We start from the raw sequence: 18,146 nt of genomic DNA, 5'->3' as shown, positions 1-18,146 counted from the left end.
ACATGAGTACCTCCCACGCCCACGGGCACCACATCATGCCACATACACAGACATGAGTACCTCCCACACCCACGGGCACCACATCATGCCACATACACAGACATGAGTACCTCCCACACCCACGGGCACCGCATCACGCCACATACACAGACATGAGTACCTCCCACACCCACGGGCACCGCATCACGCCACATACACAGACATGAGTACCTCCCACACCCACGGGCACCGCATCACGTCACATACACAGACATGAGTACCTCCCACACCCACGGGCACCACATCACGCCACATACACAGACATGAGTACCTCCCACACCCACGGGCACCGCATCACGCCACATACACAGACATGAGTACCTCCCACACCCACGGGCACCGCATCACGTCACATACACAGACATGAGTACCTCCCACACCCACGGGCACCACATCACGCCACATACACAGACATGAGTACCTCCCACACCCACGGGCACCGCATCACGCCACATACACAGACATGAGTACCTCCCACACCCACGGGCACCGCATCACGTCACATACACAGACATGAGTACCTCCCACACCCACGGGCACCACATCACGTCACATACACAGACATGAGTACCTCCCACGCCCACATGGCACCCACATATTAACACCACACATATTATGAGAAATGTACTTTTAGCCATGTTCTTACTCTTCTAAAACATATCTGGAGAAGCGTTTAGCCTCCTCTCCCCTCCGAGCGTCAATAAAACTGTTCAGAATCTCGTTCTGTGAATCTCTCCCGTCTCATCACGATCAGTGCAACTGTGAGCTGAGAACATGAAGTGAGAGCCCAGCTTGAAATGCGTTGCGCCGTTCATCTTAAACTGCGTGTAATTCCCTCTGCAGCAGCAGCTGGCCCAAAACCCCAGGCAGTGCCGGGGTAAACAGCAGCGATACAGATGTAATTTTATTTTCTATAAAAATGCCAAACTAAAGGTAGTCAAGAACCTGATTAAAGGCTAATGACGATACAAATAATGCATCATATTAGTCAGTTATTCATTTAGTTGAACATACACTGTAAAAGCAGCTCTTAGGGTCAAAATGAGACAGCTGTGGGCTGCTTGCATCTAATTACAGAGCAAGTGCGCTGTTAGCATGCTATAATCGTTGCTAATGGCCACTGAACGCTGTAAAACAACCCCACCGCGGTGAATCATGTGGTTGCTTGGCGTACATTAGGAAAGTGAAGAATACGTTGAAATGAACCATCAGTAGCTCCGTGTTTCACTTCGTTCAGGGAGAAAATAGATCAGATACGGCGTCTTTAGCCCTGGACTAAACTACGAAGGACTGAAGCGATTACTGGAACTGTCTCCTCTAACAATGACATTCTCACAACCATTTGAAGCTAACTATTCAGACATTTCTCCCGTCCCCTGCTTTTTACCGTGGGTGCCATATTAGCGGAGGGCAGCGCTCGCACACGACTCCACTCAAGCGACAAATAGCCTCTCTGCATTAGTCCTAATAGAGCGCCATTACCCTGTGCTCTGCTCTGCTAATGTGGTTTGCAGGCTCTTCTGGTGGTTCTGCGCTCTGCCCTACAGCCTCCTCATCTTCGTGTACGACGAGGTCCGCAAATACATTCTGAGGAGGAGCCCAGGAGGTAAGCGCTTTACTCCCATCAACACAACGTAGAGAAATATCACGTATAAACCACCAACAGTCTTAAACAGACCTCAACCGGTTTAGTCCTGGTTTAGTCCTGGTTTGGTCCTGGTTTAGTCCTGGTTTAGTCCTGGTTTTATCCCGGTTTGGTCCTGGTTTATTTCTGGTTTAGTCCCGATGTGGTCCTTGTACAATCCTGACTTGGTTCTGGTTTAGTCCTGGTTTAATCTTGGTCTGCTTTTAATTTAATTATTATTTTTTGGTTTCGACCTGGTTTAGTCCAGGTTTAGTCCTGATTTGGTCCTGAATTAGTCCTTGTTCAGCCCTAGTTTGCCCATTTTAGATTTTGTCCAGTTTCATTCTTCATTAGGTCCACATTTTTAACATTTTGTGTGATAAACTCATATATTGTGGCTCCATTACATCATTCTCACACATTACATCAAATCTGCGTTTGCCGGCACAGTCTCTCTGGTTCCTCCCATAGTCCCCCCCTCTCTCTGGTTCCTCCCATAGTCCCCCCCTCTCTCTGGTTCCTCCCGTAGTCCCCCCCTCTCTCTGGTTCCTCCCGTAGTCCCCCCCTCTCTCTGGTTCCTCCCGTAGTCCCCCCCTCTCTCTGGTTCCTCCCGTAGTCCCCTCCTTTCTCTGGTTCCTCTCATAGTCCTCCCCTCTCTCTGGTTCCTCCCGTAGTTCCCCTTCTCTCTGGTTCCTCCCGTAGTTCCCCCTCTCTTTGGTTCCTCCCGTAGTTCCCCCCTCTCGCTGGTTCCTCCTGTAGTTCCCCCCTCTCTTTGGTTCCTCCCGTAGTTCCCCCCTCTCGCTGGTTCCTCCTGTAGTTCCCCCCTCTCTCTGGTTCCTCCTGTAGTTCCCCCTCTCTCTGGTTCCTCCCCTCGTCCTTGGAGCCTCTGCCACTCTCAGCTTCTGAAAGTGGCTCTGGCTGTTGTGACTTTAAGAGAAACGTCGGCCCAAAGTCGAGGCTCGTCAGGAAAATAATTTGAGGGAAACATGTTGGGTCAGAAATGAGCAATTAAGGAGGACTTAAGTGTCAGGAGGACTTAGGTGCTCCTGACCCTGCGCTGACCGTGCGCTGAGCGTCGGATGGATCTTACTTTAGGTTAGACGGAATGGTAACTTAAAGGTGCACTGTGTAACTTTTCTGGATGAGGAAAAGACGGATTCATTTAACAAATAATAGTGATAATATAGATCATATAGATCATATACATATGGCTATAGACGTACCTGCCATCTTAAAGTTCGATTACTCCTTTTACTGAAATGTTGTTAAAATAAGTCAGTCAACAAGGAGCATAAAGTCTGATGTTAAACACAGGTCATCAGTTTCTTCAAATGAACAGAAGTGTATCACCATGGTGACCACAACCCGAACTCACATGCCCCACGCTGGTGGTGAGAAGCACCTCTGCTTCTCCTGGTGTTCTGAGAAGCACCTCTGCTTCTCCTGGTGTTCTGAGAAGCACCTCTGCTTCTCCTGGTGTTCTGAGAAGCACCTCTGCTTCTCCTGGTGTTCTGAGAAGCACCTCTGCTTCTCCTGGTGTTCTGAGAAGCACCTCTGCTTCTCCTGGTGTTCTGAGAAGCACCTCTGCTTCTCCTGATGTTCTGAGGAGCACCTCTGTTTCTCCTGGTGTTCTGAGGAGCACCTCTGTTTCTCCTGGTGTTCTGAGGAGCACCTCTGTTTCTCCTGGTGTTCTGAGGAGCACCTCTGTTTCTCCTGGTGTTCTGAGGAGCACCTCTGTTTCTCCTGGTGTCCTGAGGAGCACCTCTGTTTCTCCTGGTGTTCTGAGGAGCACCTCTGTTTCTCCTGGTGTCCTGAGGAGCACCTCTGTTTCTCCTGGTGTTCTGAGGAGCACCTCTGTTTCTCCTGGTGTTCTGAGGAGCACCTCTGTTTCTCCTGGTGTCCTGAGGAGCACCTCTGTTTCTCCTGGTGTGACGAGCATGTGTTTTTCCCCTTCAAAAGTCACAGAAGAGTTGCGGGGAAAGAGAACCCATGTCTCAGTTTTCTCCTCCTGAGCTCCTCACAGATGTGGAACTTTTGCCGTTGTTGAGGAACCTCGTATGAATATTTGGAGCAAAAAAGACGCGCTTGCCTTTGTATTGGAGGTCTCCTTAAACCCTGGAGGTCTCCTTAAACCCTGGAGGTCTCCTTAAACCCTGGAGGTCTCCTTAAACCCTGGAGGTCTCCTTAAACCCTGGCGGTCTCCTTTAACCCTTCAGGACACGTTCCTTCACACGATCGTTCAGAAACATCATAATCAGGCCTCGTGGTTTATCAACTGCTGGTCTTGGTTGCCATGGCGATGGGCTCTCTCGATTGTGATGGGAGGGACTTCAACTCCAGAGTTAACGAGGAGCTCAGGGATGATCTTCTCCAAGAAGCTTTCTGTGTCTTTTCCTTCTCTCCTTCTTCTACTTCCACAATCCTCAGGTTAGGACCACGAGATCTGACTCGAAAAAATCCAGGATATTATTCTTCATGTTATTGTTCTCCGACTCCAGCGTCGTCACTCTGGCCCACAGCGCCTCCATCTGGGCCCACAGCGCCTCTATCTGGGCCCACAGCGCCTCCATCTGGGCCCACAGCGCCTCCATCTGGCCCACAGCGCCTCCATCTGGGCCCACAGCGCCTCCATCTGGGCCACAGCGCCTCCATCTGGGCCCACAGCGCCTCCATCTGGGCCCACAGCCACAGCGCCTCCATCTGGGCCACAGCGCCTCCATCTGGGCCCACAGCGCCTCCATCTGGGCCCACAGCCCCTCCATCTGGGCCCACAGCCACAGCGCCTCCATCTGGGCCCACAGCCCCTCCATCTGGGCCCACAGCCACAGCGCCTCCATCTGGGCCCAAAGCGCCTCCATCTGGGCCCACAGCCCCTCCATCTGGGCCCACAGCCACAGCGCCTCCATCTGGGCCCACAGCCCCTCCATCTGGGCCCACAGCCACAGCGCCTCGATCTGGGCCCAAAGCGCCTCCATCTGGGCCCACAGCCACAGCGCCTCGATCTGGGCCCACAGCGCCTCCATCTGGGCCCACAGCCACAGCGCCTCCATCTGGGCCCACAGCGCCTCCATCTGGGCCCACAGCCACAGCGCCTCCATCTGGGCCCAAAGCGCCTCCATCTGGGCCCACAGCCACAGCGCCTCGATCTGGGCCCACAGCGCCTCCATCTGGGCCCACAGCCACAGCGCCTCCATCTGGGCCCAAAGCGCCTCCATCTGGGCCCACAGCCACAGCGCCTCGATCTGGGCCCACAGCGCCTCCATCTGGGCCCACAGCCACAGCGCCTCCATCTGGGCCCACAGCGCCTCCATCTGGGCCCACAGCCACAGCGCCTCCATCTGGGCCCACAGCGCCTCCATCTGGGCCCACAGCCACAGCGCCTCCATCTGGGCCACAGCGCCTCCATCTGGGCCCACAGCGCCTCCATCTGGGCCCACAGCCCCTCCATCTGGGCCACAGCGCCTCCATCTGGGCCACAGCGCCTCCATCTGGGCCCACAGCGCCTCCATCTGGGGCCACAGCGCCTCCATCTGGGCCCACAGCGCCTCCATCTGGGCCCACAGCCCCTCCATCTGGGCCCACAGCCACAGCGCCTCCATCTGGGCCCACAGCCCCTCCATCTGGGCCCACAGCCACAGCGCCTCCATCTGGGCCCAAAGCGCCTCCATCTGGGCCCACAGCCACAGCGCCTCCATCTGGGCCCACAGCCCCTCCATCTGGGCCCACAGCCACAGCGCCTCCATCTGGGCCCAAAGCGCCTCCATCTGGGCCCACAGCCACAGCGCCTCGATCTGGGCCCACAGCGCCTCCATCTGGGCCCACAGCCACAGCGCCTCCATCTGGGCCCACAGCGCCTCCATCTGGGCCCACAGCCACAGCGCCTCCATCTGGGCCCACAGCGCCTCCATCTGGGCCCACAGCCACAGCGCCTCCATCTGGGCCCAAAGCGCCTCCATCTGGGCCCACAGCCACAGCGCCTCGATCTGGGCCCACAGCGCCTCCATCTGGGCCCACAGCCACAGCGCCTCCATCTGGGCCCACAGCGCCTCCATCTGGGCCCACAGCCACAGCGCCTCCATCTGGGCCACAGCGCCTCCATCTGGGCCCACAGCGCCTCCATCTGGGCCCACAGCCCCTCCATCTGGGCCACAGCGCCTCCATCTGGGCCCACAGCGCCTCCATCTGGGCCCACAGCGCCTCCATCTGGGCCCACAGCCACAGCGCCTCCATCTGGGCCCTTACTGTCTGCAAATCGTCCATTATGTCTGAAACACGCTTCTTCAACGCGTGATCTCTGTCAGAGTCTCCATGACATCTCGAGCCGATGACCAATTACATTCTCTCTTCCTCCCGACGCAAGGAAGTCACGAAAGTCTCAATCCGGACCAGCGGGACTGCACGTCTCCGGCGGTGAAGGAGCGCGGCTCTCAGGTTTGTTAGTTAGCCGTGTTAGCCTCGTTAGCCTCGCCAGCCTCGTTATCTTGTGATGCGGGCTGTTTTCCAATGGAGCCCGCGGGCCCTCAGCTTTGTTTGTTTGGGCCCCGTGGCGCTACCGGACGTGTGTCTTCCTTGTTTACTCCTCTTTCGTCCTTGTTCTTTGGGAGTGGGCGGGTCAAACGATGATTTTGCAGCAGCGGCGTGAGGTGCGTCACCATGACCATAAGTCCGCTCTACTTTTCATAACTGCTCCAAGTATTCAATCAATCAATTCAGGCCACAATATAATCGTAAGAAGCAAAAACCCATCATCTTGCCAGTTTTAGAAGCAAAATAAATTAAAAAAAAATTCAATATTTTCCCCAAAAATCAGACCTAAATATAAATAACTGTTTTTATCTGGCTGTTTTTGTCACATTTCACTTTATTTTGTCTTTCAGAACGTTACATTTCATAAAGCTGGTCACAACCTTGGACCACGGGAATGAAAGACACTTAAACATTTCATTTTCGTTTTGGTCACAGTCTCGATAATCGTGAATAATCGTTAAATCGTGATGTTTTCTCGTAACATTAGAGAAGAGATTAAACCGCGTTCACACCGAAATCAGTTGTAAGTTCCAGAGCAGTGCACAGGAGTCGTCTGTGGGTTATGACTCGCTCAGACCAGTTTATTGCTAAAATGGACTTTACATCTTGAGCCATATTTACAGTATATGAAGTTATCTCTGTTTTGTGTTTGTCATTGTCACTCTTTGGCCTCCCACACCGTTCATCCTTCCACAGGTGTTATGTCATGTGCGTGATGTGTGTGATCTGATCTAAACTGCGGCGGCGTGAGCGTATGCCTCATACACAGGGCTGTTACGAGTCCGACCTCCTCCGCTCGCTGCTCCGCTCCACGCTCCTCTGATTGTGGTTTGTTTCTCACTGACAGACGTGTTCGAGGGGCCGTGGAGCGTCAAATCACACACATTAGATCGGAATACAAAGGAGGATCGGCGCTGGGAAAATTTATGTACGAGCACAATCTGGAACCAAAACATGGAAATTTATGGACTCATCATAGAGTTTTACCTGAACAAACCGGCGACACACGCCAAAGCCCCGCTCCTGAGATAAATGATTAAAATTGGTCAAAGGCAGACGAGGTGGAAAATACTGTAGGATTACTGTACATCAGGAACCAGTGGACCTGGCCCGGCTCCTGACTCTCAGCTCCTGGCTCTCAGCTCCCGGCTCTCGGCTCTCGGCTCCCGGTTATGGGTTGTAACATAAGGCCACATATAGAACACTAATGTGTACTATATGTTATACTATATAGAGTACACTGTAGTGTACTATATGGCATACTATATAGAGTACACTGTAGTGTACTATATGGCATACTATATAGAGTACACTGTAGTATACTATATGTATGTTTGAACCGGGGGTCTCGCAGCGGACCTGATTAAACTAATGTCTCAGTGAATATGAGTTGGATTCTAAATAAAACACACAGCATTTTGAAGCTTAACATACAGAGAACATGTCTGGACTGTCCCCTCTGTCCCTACTGTCCCTTCTGTCCCCTCTGTCCTTCTGTCCCCTGCCCCCTCGGTCCCTACTGTCCCCTCTGTCCCTACTGTCCCCTCTGTCCTTATGTCCCCTCTGTCCCTACTGTCCCCTCTGTCCTTCTGTCCCCTCTGTCCCCTCTGTCCCTTCTGTCCCCTCTGTCCCCACACACACGTGGGCGCACGTTTCTACCATCTGCACATCGACTGCTTGGCTCAGGCTTTCGTACGCCCAACATCATCAGAAATATAATTGAATTATCTCTCCTCGCGGCATAAGCCTCGGCGTTAACACCGTCATTATCTCGTCTCAGACCGACGTCCGAACGCGCCGCCGTCTAAACGATGGCGACACCTGCCCGGCCCCGGAGCCACGCGAGCACGCCGTAAATGAAGCCACTCCGACGGGGTTTGGCCCTCAGATTAAAACCCGAGACGTTCCCCGCTGCTTTGTTTCCGTCCCGGGAAAACCGATCCGATCTGACAGTTAATCATCTGCGTTAATCTGGACCGTCACGAGCCGAGAGCCGGGGACAACGCGCTGAATACAGACGGCGAGATAGAGCGGCGTTCAGGACAGATTTCCTCTGTAGACTTTTTCAATTTGATGGAAAGGATTAGCCGGGACTCAAGTTGGACTTCCGTGGGAGCGACGGGAGCTGAGCAAAATTAGGCTGCGCGTAAGACGGAAGAGCTTTGTGCAAGAGTGTGTGCCCGGAGTGTGTGTTTGTACGACAGAAGACAAAGGCGCCGAACTGTACGTCAATCTGCCCCGCGGCGGCTGTGGCTAATGGCTAACGTAGAAGTCGCCAAAGAGTGACAAACAAAACGAGTTAATTTTAAACTGCAGCAAAGTTCTTTACTTACGAACTTCACTCGGGCCTCGCGCTCTAATCATTCATCACGATGTGTTTATGAGTGTGAGCGTTGCCTGAGGTGACCAGATGTTCACATTGAAAACCTGGGAAGTAATAATAAAAGAGTAAAAAACGCACTTGGATCATTGCTACCTCTTTCACGGCTCATTTGTGAGTCTGTGTATCATCCTAGAGACTTTTATTTGTGGAAACGAGTGCATCTTTTGTGTTTTGGTGATTCTAAAGCCAGATTTTCTCTAGTCTGCCTAAAGAAACAATAATATATTCCCGTCTTTACTGTTGGAAAAGCTAAAAATGGTCAAAACCGAGACACGTCTTGAATAAAACTGGGACAAATCACAGGTTTTGGACACATCTGCTGGGACATGGGACACAGCGCTCAAAACTGGGACCGTCCCGGGTAAATAAGGACATCTGGTCACCCTAATTTAGCCGCCACCGTAAAGCTAACAAACATTAGCATGCTAACAGGGCACTTCCTCATTCATGGACAATAAAGCTGCTTTCATAATATATTGATACTGGGACAAAAAATAGGTATAAAGCCCCTTAAAATGTTTCTAAAATGTAAGAATACTTTGATATTAAACATGTATTTTCTTCCATGTTTGTTTACGCTGAACTGTGTCGCTGATGATGTCGTTTAGATGTTTTCAGAAATGAAGGGTCGTTATAGAGATCAATCAAACCCATTATTTGTCCAATTTAAAGTATTAGAAATGCATGATATCGATGACCTAAGATTATTTAAAGTAATGTATAAAGCCAAAGTATTACCCACAAGTCACTATGATCTAAAAGGAACGGACCAAAGTGATGTGAAGAGTGACTTGAAATTGGCGTGAACTAAATTGGCGTTTAGGAAAGACATAAAAGCTTGAATGAGAGTTGGTGTTTTAAAGTCTCTGTGACAGGTTAAACGACACATTTCACTAAAACGCACTGAACACATTTATATTCAAGATTTGACTCAACATTTTACCGATTTGTCCCCAGTTTGTCCATTTTTGTAAAGTTTATAATTGTACTTCCTGGTTGGACGTGAGCACAGTAATGACACGTGTAGAGGTGATTCCACAGCTGTTACCATAGCAACCAGACTGTAAACAAGAGCCAAACTCCACATAAATGAGCCAAACTCCACATAAATGACACAACAGTTCTGATCTGACACACAATAAGACCATAATATTGTCATAACCTTGTGCAATATTGTCATAACCATGTGCAATACTGACATAATCATGTGCAATACTGACATAATCATGTACAACCCTGACATACCCATGTGCAATACTGACATACCCATGTGCAATACTGGCATAATCATGTGCAATACTGGCATAATCATGTGCAATACTGACATAATCATGTGCAATACTGATATACCCATGTGCAATACTGTCATACCCATGTGCAATACTGACATACCCATGTGCAAAACTGACATACCCATGTGCAATACTGACATAATCATGTGCAATACTGACATACCCATGTGCAATACTGTCATACCCATGTGCAATACTGTCATACCCATGTGCAATACTGTCATACCCATGTACAATACTGACATACCCATGTGTAATATTGTCATAACCATGTGCAATACTGACATAATCATCTGCAATACTGACATACCCACGTGCAATACTGACATAATCATGTGCAATACTGACATACTCATGTGCAATACTGACATACCCATGTGCAATACTGACATACCCATGTGCAATACTGACATACCCATGTGCAATACTGACAAACCCATGTGCAATTCTGACATACCCATGTGCAATACCGACAGACTCACAGATGTATTAAAATAAATGGCCTTATGTTTGTTGCCAAGTTTAGTAATGGATTTATTTATAGATCGGGGGAAAAGAGCAGCGTTTTCTTTTCTTCCATGTTTTCCTCTGACTTTAGGACATGAGCTGCCTGTCCAAAAATAGAAAAAAAAAGGTCTCAAGCTCTAACATTTGGCCTGAGCCATTTGTTTACAGCCCACATTCTTCTCAAGTCTCTATGACAGATTATACACTAAAATGTAGTACACACGTTTGCATTTCAGATTTCACTGAAATTTTTGCCTATTTTTTAAGTTTATAATTGCTCTTCCTGGTTAGACGTGAGCACAAATATGACCTAGATAATTCCACAGCTGTTACCTAGCAACCAGACTGTAAACAAGAGCCAAACTCCACATAAATGACATAACAGTTCTGATCTGACACACAATAAGACCATAAAACACCTTTATTTAGTCCAACCATGGTTTAAACTGTCTCTGTGTCGCACACTGATGACATCACAGAGGGATTCAGCTCCACTTCCTGTCTTTTTAAAGTCTTATTTTTTTCAAATTTCTTCACAAAATTTTACTTAACCGAAGTAAAACTATGATAACTCTTTACCACAGGTTCTATAACACCAAACTAAGTCAGAATTAGAAAACAGGGGAAACCTTCATATGGACTTTAAGTAGAGGTTGAAAAACGTGGCAGATAACATAAGATCGCTCTTTTTTCTGCTCCTTTTCATTCAATATTCGTGTGCTTAAGTGTATGTCACTTATAATGTTTTTTTATGTTATGAATGAAATAAAAACATAAAAAACACATGAAGTAATGTGTAAAATAGCATGCAAAATGGTATTCATAAAAGCAGAAATTCAGTTTTTCCTGCTCGCTTTGTCTTTTGGTTTCACACGGACAGTTTTTATACATTATTAATCTTAGACCGGCGGCTCTCAAACTTTACAACTCCGTCAGCCCAAGCACCACCTGGTTTAATCTCTGTCTCCCCACGTTCTACCAGGACAGAACGACGACCAAAACAGGACCTAAACTGGTGATAAACGAGCTCTAAACCTGCGACAGACCAATCTGAAGTCAATCATACATAACCATAACCTGTTTTGTGCAGATAACAATGCTTTTCTCTCTCCTTCTCTCTCAGGTTGGGTGGAATTAGAAACATATTATTAGCCTGTTCCCGGTGCCGCCGCGACCTCCTGCGTCGTGAGCCTCTGTCGGAGCAGAAGCGGCGCGTGAATCATAGAAAACACCAAACGCTTAGTGCCTTGTGTGACCTGAAAGAATAAAATAAAGAATGTTTTATCCACGTAATAGTTTCAATAAACGCAGCTGATCAAACACGTTTTCGTCTCATTTTTGTCCGTGGAGGGTTTTCGCTTTGCTCGAATGAGGGTTTCCTTTTAAAGCACGGCGAGATAAAGCACGGCGATTAATGTCCCTCGACAATCGGGCTCAGGAACGTCTTATTTAAGGTGACAAAGGTCATCGGTGCAACTATGGTCTCGAGGTCTGCGTCATTGATAAACGTGTTCCTGTTGTTTATCTGGTTCGCAGCCACGTTTGACTCGGTTATCTTCCTTTAGATCGCCGGTACCCAACCTTTTTCCTCACGATGACCCGTACGATCACAAGATTATATGTCAGGGACCGGTTGAAAGTGGGCGGAGCCAGTAATAACAGTGTACAAACCCTTCTGTAACTTTGAAACTGCCTTAATACTTATAAGGCTCTGTATTTTCATGGTTAAAACACATATAATATTGTGACTTTACAGATTATAAACAAAAATAATCATATATTTGCCTCTGGGGACTAGTAGCAGATGGCCCACGGCCCGGTTTGGGCCCGCGGGCCTGTGGTTGGGGACCCCTGCTTTAGATGTCACGTGAAACTAAATTTTCTGTAAAGTTTGAGACGTTTGCATTAGTTAGAGACACCGGTGACAGTTCTAAAGATGGCTTGTAGTTCAGCAGCGGAAACATCTCGCGAGGTAAAACATCTCCGGATTGTGTTATAAAATGGAATCTAAGTTTGTGGACGATCCGAGAATGACTGTAAGCTGGTTTGCTCTGATCAGGATATTTGAAGCCGATCACAGATCCGGTGGCAGGTAGTGGAGCCATAAAGGGCGTGTGACGCCAGATTTGCCTTCTGCCATGGGCCGCTCCCTCCTACTCTTTTTGTGGCGTGACCTGCACCCAGAAGAACCTGTAGCCGGCTTTGGATGGCAGATTTTCCCCTTTGGAGCCACTTGCAGTCCATGTAGTGCGACCTTCGCCCCCTACAGTGCCACGATAGAGACAACTCTCAAGCCAATGAACAGCTCCTTCTCGCAATGGGAAAGTGCTTCTACGTTGATGACCTTCTCCAGAGCGTGCAGACTCCAGAAGAAACACGGGATCTGGTGCAGAAGCGAAGAGCACTTGTCTTCTGCTGGATTTGTCCCCCAGTGGGCTAATAATGAGCCTGATGTTGTTAGCCACCAACCTGAGGAGCTCAGATTTACCAGCTCAGAACTTTAGCATGATCAGGATAAAGTAGACTCTTCTGAACCATCGCCTGAGCTGGCACTTCACTACTCTAGGCTACAAACAGCCCCAGTTCAGCCCAGGTCCGGGTTTGATGGAGCCATCAGGACAACATCGTCTGCAAACAGCAGAGATGGAATCCTGTGGTCCCCAAACCGGACACCCTCCGACCCCTGACCACACCCTCCGACCCCTGACCACACCCTCCGACCCCTGACTGCGCCTAGAATTTCTGTCCATAAAAATTATGAACAGAACCGGTGACAAAGGGCAGCCAACATGCACTGGGAACAGGTCTGACTTACTGCAGTGAACACAGCTCCTGCTCCGGTCATACAGGGACCGGACAGCCCTGAGCAAAGGGCCCCGGACCCCGTACTCCCGGAGCACCCCCCAAAGGACACCCCGAGGGACACGGTCGAAAGCCTTCTCCAGATCCACAAAGCACATGTGGACTGGTTGGGCAAACTCCCATGAACCCTCGAGCACCCGATGGAGAGTATAGAGCTGGTCCAGTGTTCCATGACCAGGACCTAAACCACTCTGCTCCTCCTGAATCCGAGGTTCGACTATCGGTCGGATTCTCCTCTCCAGTACCTTGGAATAGACCTTACCCGGGAGGCTGAGGAGTGTGATCCCTCTGTAGTTGGAACACACCCTCCGGTCCCCCTTCCTTCCACGTTCAAGTCGTCCACCCGCAGAGCCGAGATCCAGGAGCTGACCGGGATGGACACTCAGAGAGGTGAAGATAATGAGACATGAGGTTCAGGAGCTTTAGTGAAAATGAGACGGCTTTCACAGGCCCTGGGCTCTTGTTACACGCATGAGATCATCTCTTTTTAATGAGTAAATCACCATCATTTCCCCCCCCCATTTTCCCCATTATTTGATATTTTGTCCAATGAATTTGCCATCACATGAATTAGCTACTTGTCGTAATCTCAATTATCATTCATCATAATTTACTACTTTGAAGTAGAAATACTAACCAATTGTGAATAGATATGTGCATTGATTTTATTTTATTTGGAATAGAACGTCATCTGAAACATGATTTAGTGGTCAGAAATGCTAAGAAATATCCTTGCAGTTTGTTACCAATTATTTTTCGATCTACAGTGCCCAAATCATTTTCCTTGTGGGACAATAAATAGTTTTGTAACTTTGAACATTTACAATACATTTGTCATTTTTTATTCATACAAGTTCCGATAATGATGGACAAACAATCAAATAATACTTAGAATATTTAGCCACAATTAATTTTCAATTTTTTTTTCTTTTTAAATAACCCTGTTTGACCTTCTCCAGAGCTCGAGCTGGTAACAACATCCGCTGCGTCACTTCCGCCCAGCATAAATCCAACATGGCGCTGCTCCTAAGGTCAGGATGTTTCTGCTCTTCTCTCTTTCCATCGCATTTCGTCACATTTGCGTCATTTATTCACACGCGACACATTAACACACACATTTAGACCGCACGTGCTCACAGTTTGTGGTCAGAAAGATGCCGTATCCGTGTTTGTTTTGTCGTAAACACCGTAAAGACGTGACGTGGCTAATGCTAATGCTAACCGAGCCTTCATCAGGAACAGGAACGCGGTTTAAAGCCACATTTGTTGGACTGAAGGCTATTTATGATCACTTAATGGCAGTAATTGTTGTGTATATATAGGGATTACACATGAAAAATACTCTTACTGTTAAATTCTTAAGCTTATTTCCGTTGTAAATGCATTGTAAAGTCGTTGATGTCTGAACTTTAACCCCATATTCCGTTGTAACGTGCCCTTGCTTTGTAGTTTTAGATTTAGACCCGTGCCAAATTACTTTCTAGACGGTTTAAGTATTAATGAACAAAAATATAAAAAATTCCCCCTCTATTTATTATTTGTTAAACACACCGCAACAAAACTTGCACAAGACAAACTAACGATGACAAATAAATGGAGAATAAAAATCTTGGAATAACCTTAAAAAATATGACAAAATGTGAACGTTCCCGGTGGTTTTGTCCAGACTTTTCTGTAGTTTATAAATATAAATGTCCTCAAACTTCGTCCACAGCGTCATGCGAGTCACACTTAGCACAACTAATCGATTTAATTGAAAGAATAATCCGCAGATTAATCCATCAGCAAAACAATCCGCTTGATAGAAGACGTAATGTGTATATATATTTTAGATTTAGTGACGCCGATGATACTTTTTACAGTGAGTATTGGTGCTGTTTTGCGTTTGATAATCTAGAACATTTTTAAATGAGCGTTTGTCTTCTGCTCCAGGTCGCTGGCCGGTCGGGGCATGTGCCTGTCCAGAGCCCCCTCTCTCCAGACCGGCCCCCTCCTCTGCAGACAGTGAGTTTGTCCTGTTTGTCTTGTGTGATTTGTTGTCGTTGTGTCGTTTTCTAACTTTGCGTCCTCATCTTGTCCCGTCAGTGTCGCCCCGATGGGAACCACGGCCAAAGAGGAAATGAACAAATTCTGGGCCAAAAACAACCGACTGAACCGGCCCATTTCGCCTCACCTGACCATCTACAAGTGAGGGACGCCACGTGAAGCTAGTTATGTGTGACGTGAAGCTAGTTATGTGTGACGTGAAGCTAGTTATGTGTGACGTGAAGCTACTTGTGTGTGACGTGAAGCTACTTGTGTGTGACGTGAAGCTAGTTGTGTGTGACGTGAAGCTAGTTGTGTGTGACGTGAAGCTAGTTGTGTGTGACGTGAAGCTAGTTGTGTGTGACGTGAAGCTAGTCGTGTGTGACGTGAAGCTAGTCGTGTGTGACGTGAAGCTAGTCGTGTGTGACGTGAAGCTAGTCGTGTGTGACGTGAAGCTAGTCGTGTGTGACGTGAAGCTAGTCGTGTGTGACGTGAAGCTAGTCGTGTGTGACGTGAAGCTAGTCGTGTGTGACGTGAAGCTAGTCGTGTGTGACGTGAAGCTAGTCGTGTGTGACGTGAAGCTAGTCGTGTGTGACGTGAAGCTAGTTATGAAGCTAGTTGTGTGTGACGTGAAGCTAGTTATGAAGCTAGTTGTGTGTGACGTGAAGCTAGTCGTGTGTGACGTGAAGCTAGTCGTGTGTGACGTGAAGCTAGTCGTGTGTGACGTGAAGCTAGTCGTGTGTGACGTGAAGCTAGTCGTGTGTGACGTGAAGCTAGTCGTGTGTGACGTGAAGCTAGTCGTGTGTGACGTGAAGCTAGTCGTGTGTGACGTGAAGCTAGTCGTGTGTGACGTGAAGCTAGTCGTGTGTGACGTGAAGCTAGTTATGAAGCTAGTTGTGTGTGACGTGAAGCTAGTTATGAAGCTAGTTGTGTGTGACGTGAAGCTAGTTATGAAGCTAGTTGTGTGTGACGTGAAGCTAGTCGTGTGTGACGTGAAGCTAGTTGTGTGTGACGTGAAGCTAGTTGTGTGTGCCGTGAAGCTAGTTCTGTATGTGTGTTCAAGTAAAATGTGAAGTTAAAGCTACGAGGCAAAATTGGAAAAATATTGAGGTTAACGTTGTGCCGAAGTTTCCTGTACAACTGACCTAACTGGCAGATGACAAACAGCTGAGTCATTTGGAGGAAGTGGAGAATCCCTGGGTAAAATCAGTGCTCACGACATGGAACAAGTTAATAAAAATGTATAAATTAAATAAAGACGTTAACATTTTAAACTGGATGGCCTATGACCAAAGTTTGAAGCCGAATCGCATTGATAAGAGATTCAAGCTATGGACAACAAAAGGCTTCTTTTTTTTTTTTTTTTTTAACCAGATTGTGAAAGAAAATCAAATGAAAAGCTTAGATATGTTGACGGAATCCTTTAACATGCAGAAACAGGACTGTTATAGATATTTACAAATAAGGAGTTACAATAATCAAGAAATATTGCAAAAAATATTGTACATTAGCTGGAAAGAAATGAAGGCAACCACCATCACATTCACTTTTAGAATAATGTCCTTGGGCCTCAAAACCGTCACCATGGACACAGTGGATGGATACTTTTGCGACATACTTAGCTGGAAGAAGACCCTCACAAAGAACATGTCTGACTCAAACTGGACCAACGATTTAAGAACTGGACTAATATCATAACTGACAAACGCACCATGGAAACGATAACCTCAGGGCTCTTATCTAGTTTTACTCCTTTACTTGCCTCACGTTCTCCCTGGCCCCGCCCCTTTCTGTTGTTTTTGTGGATCTATGTTTTAATAAAACATCAAATGGCAAATGAAGCGTGTGTTTATTCTGAGCCGTGTTTCCCGTGTGTTTCAGATGGTCCGTCCCGATGTTGATGTCGGTCACACACAGAGGAACGGGCGTCGGCCTCAGCGGAGGTAAGTCGCCGCTGCAACAACACTGCGGCTAATGAAGAGACTTTGAAATACATCTGAACCTAACGCGCCGGGGCCTTGACTCGCCGCGTCGGGGGCCTTGACTTGCCGCGTCGGGTTCGGATCGATCCCAAATTGTCCGGAGGCGTTTAGATCCATCTTTATTGATCAGCGACGGGATCATTTAGCTGAGTTTAGGCCCCGCAGTCCGAACGCTCGGGCGTTTTTTACGACCGTGACCCACATGCGGTCAGAGTGCGGGCGGCGGTGGCGGTCACTTTGGCGCGTCTGAAAAAACGGCACGGAACAAGTGTTAATGGAGGTCGTGAGCGAAGAGGCTTTTAACCGCTGAAAGGTGATTGTAAATTAATTGGCTTCTAAAATATTAATCCAGAGCGTGAGTTTAGCCTGGTCCAGAGCAGGAAATAAGGGTGGTCACATTATTGGCCACATAAATGTCGGAATATGTGACCGAAGGCTTAAAGACAGAGAATATTTAACGATTTATTGACTAATTGTGCTGAAAAACTGTTATCTAATTGTTCTCTGGACGGTTCAGACTCTAACACACAAACAAGAGCTTTTATCACTAAATATAAAGCACGTAATTAAAATGATCAAAATGTCCACAAAAACAAGGATGAACCATTTATTTTTTCCTCTTTAATACTCTTCTCTGTCTAGACGCTCTTTACTCGTTTAGCCGTTCCATCTCGTCCAGCACTTACCCTTTTATAGCGTGATTATGACATGAGCAAAAAGGAACAGAAGGGAAGTAAATCCTAAGGAGACTTCAGTCCCATTTTCAGACCTTTTATTTGTTTTGTTTTTGGAATTAAGAGACGTGTCACAGAAAAAGGACAAACAAAGGTCCTAAATCTGCATTCTGGCATCGTCCCGGTTTGTCCAGAGTCCGCGCCAAGGACATTTTTCGAGGTCCCGGTGTC

At 47.8% G+C, this 18,146-nt stretch overlaps 2 protein-coding genes across 4 annotated transcripts in view; both read left to right on the top strand.

The window, feature by feature from the left end:
* atp1a2a (ATPase Na+/K+ transporting subunit alpha 2a) overlaps positions 1-18,146 on the top strand; it is a 440,146-nt gene that overhangs the window by 132,676 nt on the left and 289,324 nt on the right. For both annotated transcript variants that reach the window (XM_072440594.1, XM_072440596.1), the window contains 2 exons: positions 1,554-1,645; positions 11,496-11,694. In XM_072440594.1, the coding sequence (XP_072296695.1) occupies positions 1,554-1,645; positions 11,496-11,524 (121 nt within the window). In that variant the 3' untranslated portion in view covers positions 11,525-11,694. Of the gene's footprint in view, positions 1-1,553; positions 1,646-11,495 lie in introns of those variants that run through there.
* sdhc (succinate dehydrogenase complex, subunit C, integral membrane protein) overlaps positions 14,176-18,146 on the top strand; it is a 137,340-nt gene continuing 133,369 nt past the window's right edge. For both annotated transcript variants that reach the window (XM_072440615.1, XM_072440614.1), the window contains exons 1-4: positions 14,176-14,265; positions 15,167-15,238; positions 15,320-15,421; positions 17,141-17,202. In XM_072440615.1, coding sequence (XP_072296716.1) covers positions 14,249-14,265; positions 15,167-15,238; positions 15,320-15,421; positions 17,141-17,202 — 253 coding nt within the window. In that variant the 5' untranslated portion in view covers positions 14,176-14,248. The remainder of the gene's footprint in view (positions 14,266-15,166; positions 15,239-15,319; positions 15,422-17,140; positions 17,203-18,146) is intronic.

Source organism: Eucyclogobius newberryi, unplaced genomic scaffold (genome assembly GCF_026437365.1).
Source record: "Eucyclogobius newberryi isolate DKJ021-1_F unplaced genomic scaffold, fEucNew1.0.hap1 SCAF_12, whole genome shotgun sequence".
In the NCBI taxonomy this organism is placed as follows: domain Eukaryota; kingdom Metazoa; phylum Chordata; class Actinopteri; order Gobiiformes; family Gobiidae; genus Eucyclogobius; species Eucyclogobius newberryi.
The sequence above is the reverse complement of the archived record's forward strand: the minus strand, read 5'-3'. Positions and strand labels throughout refer to the sequence as shown.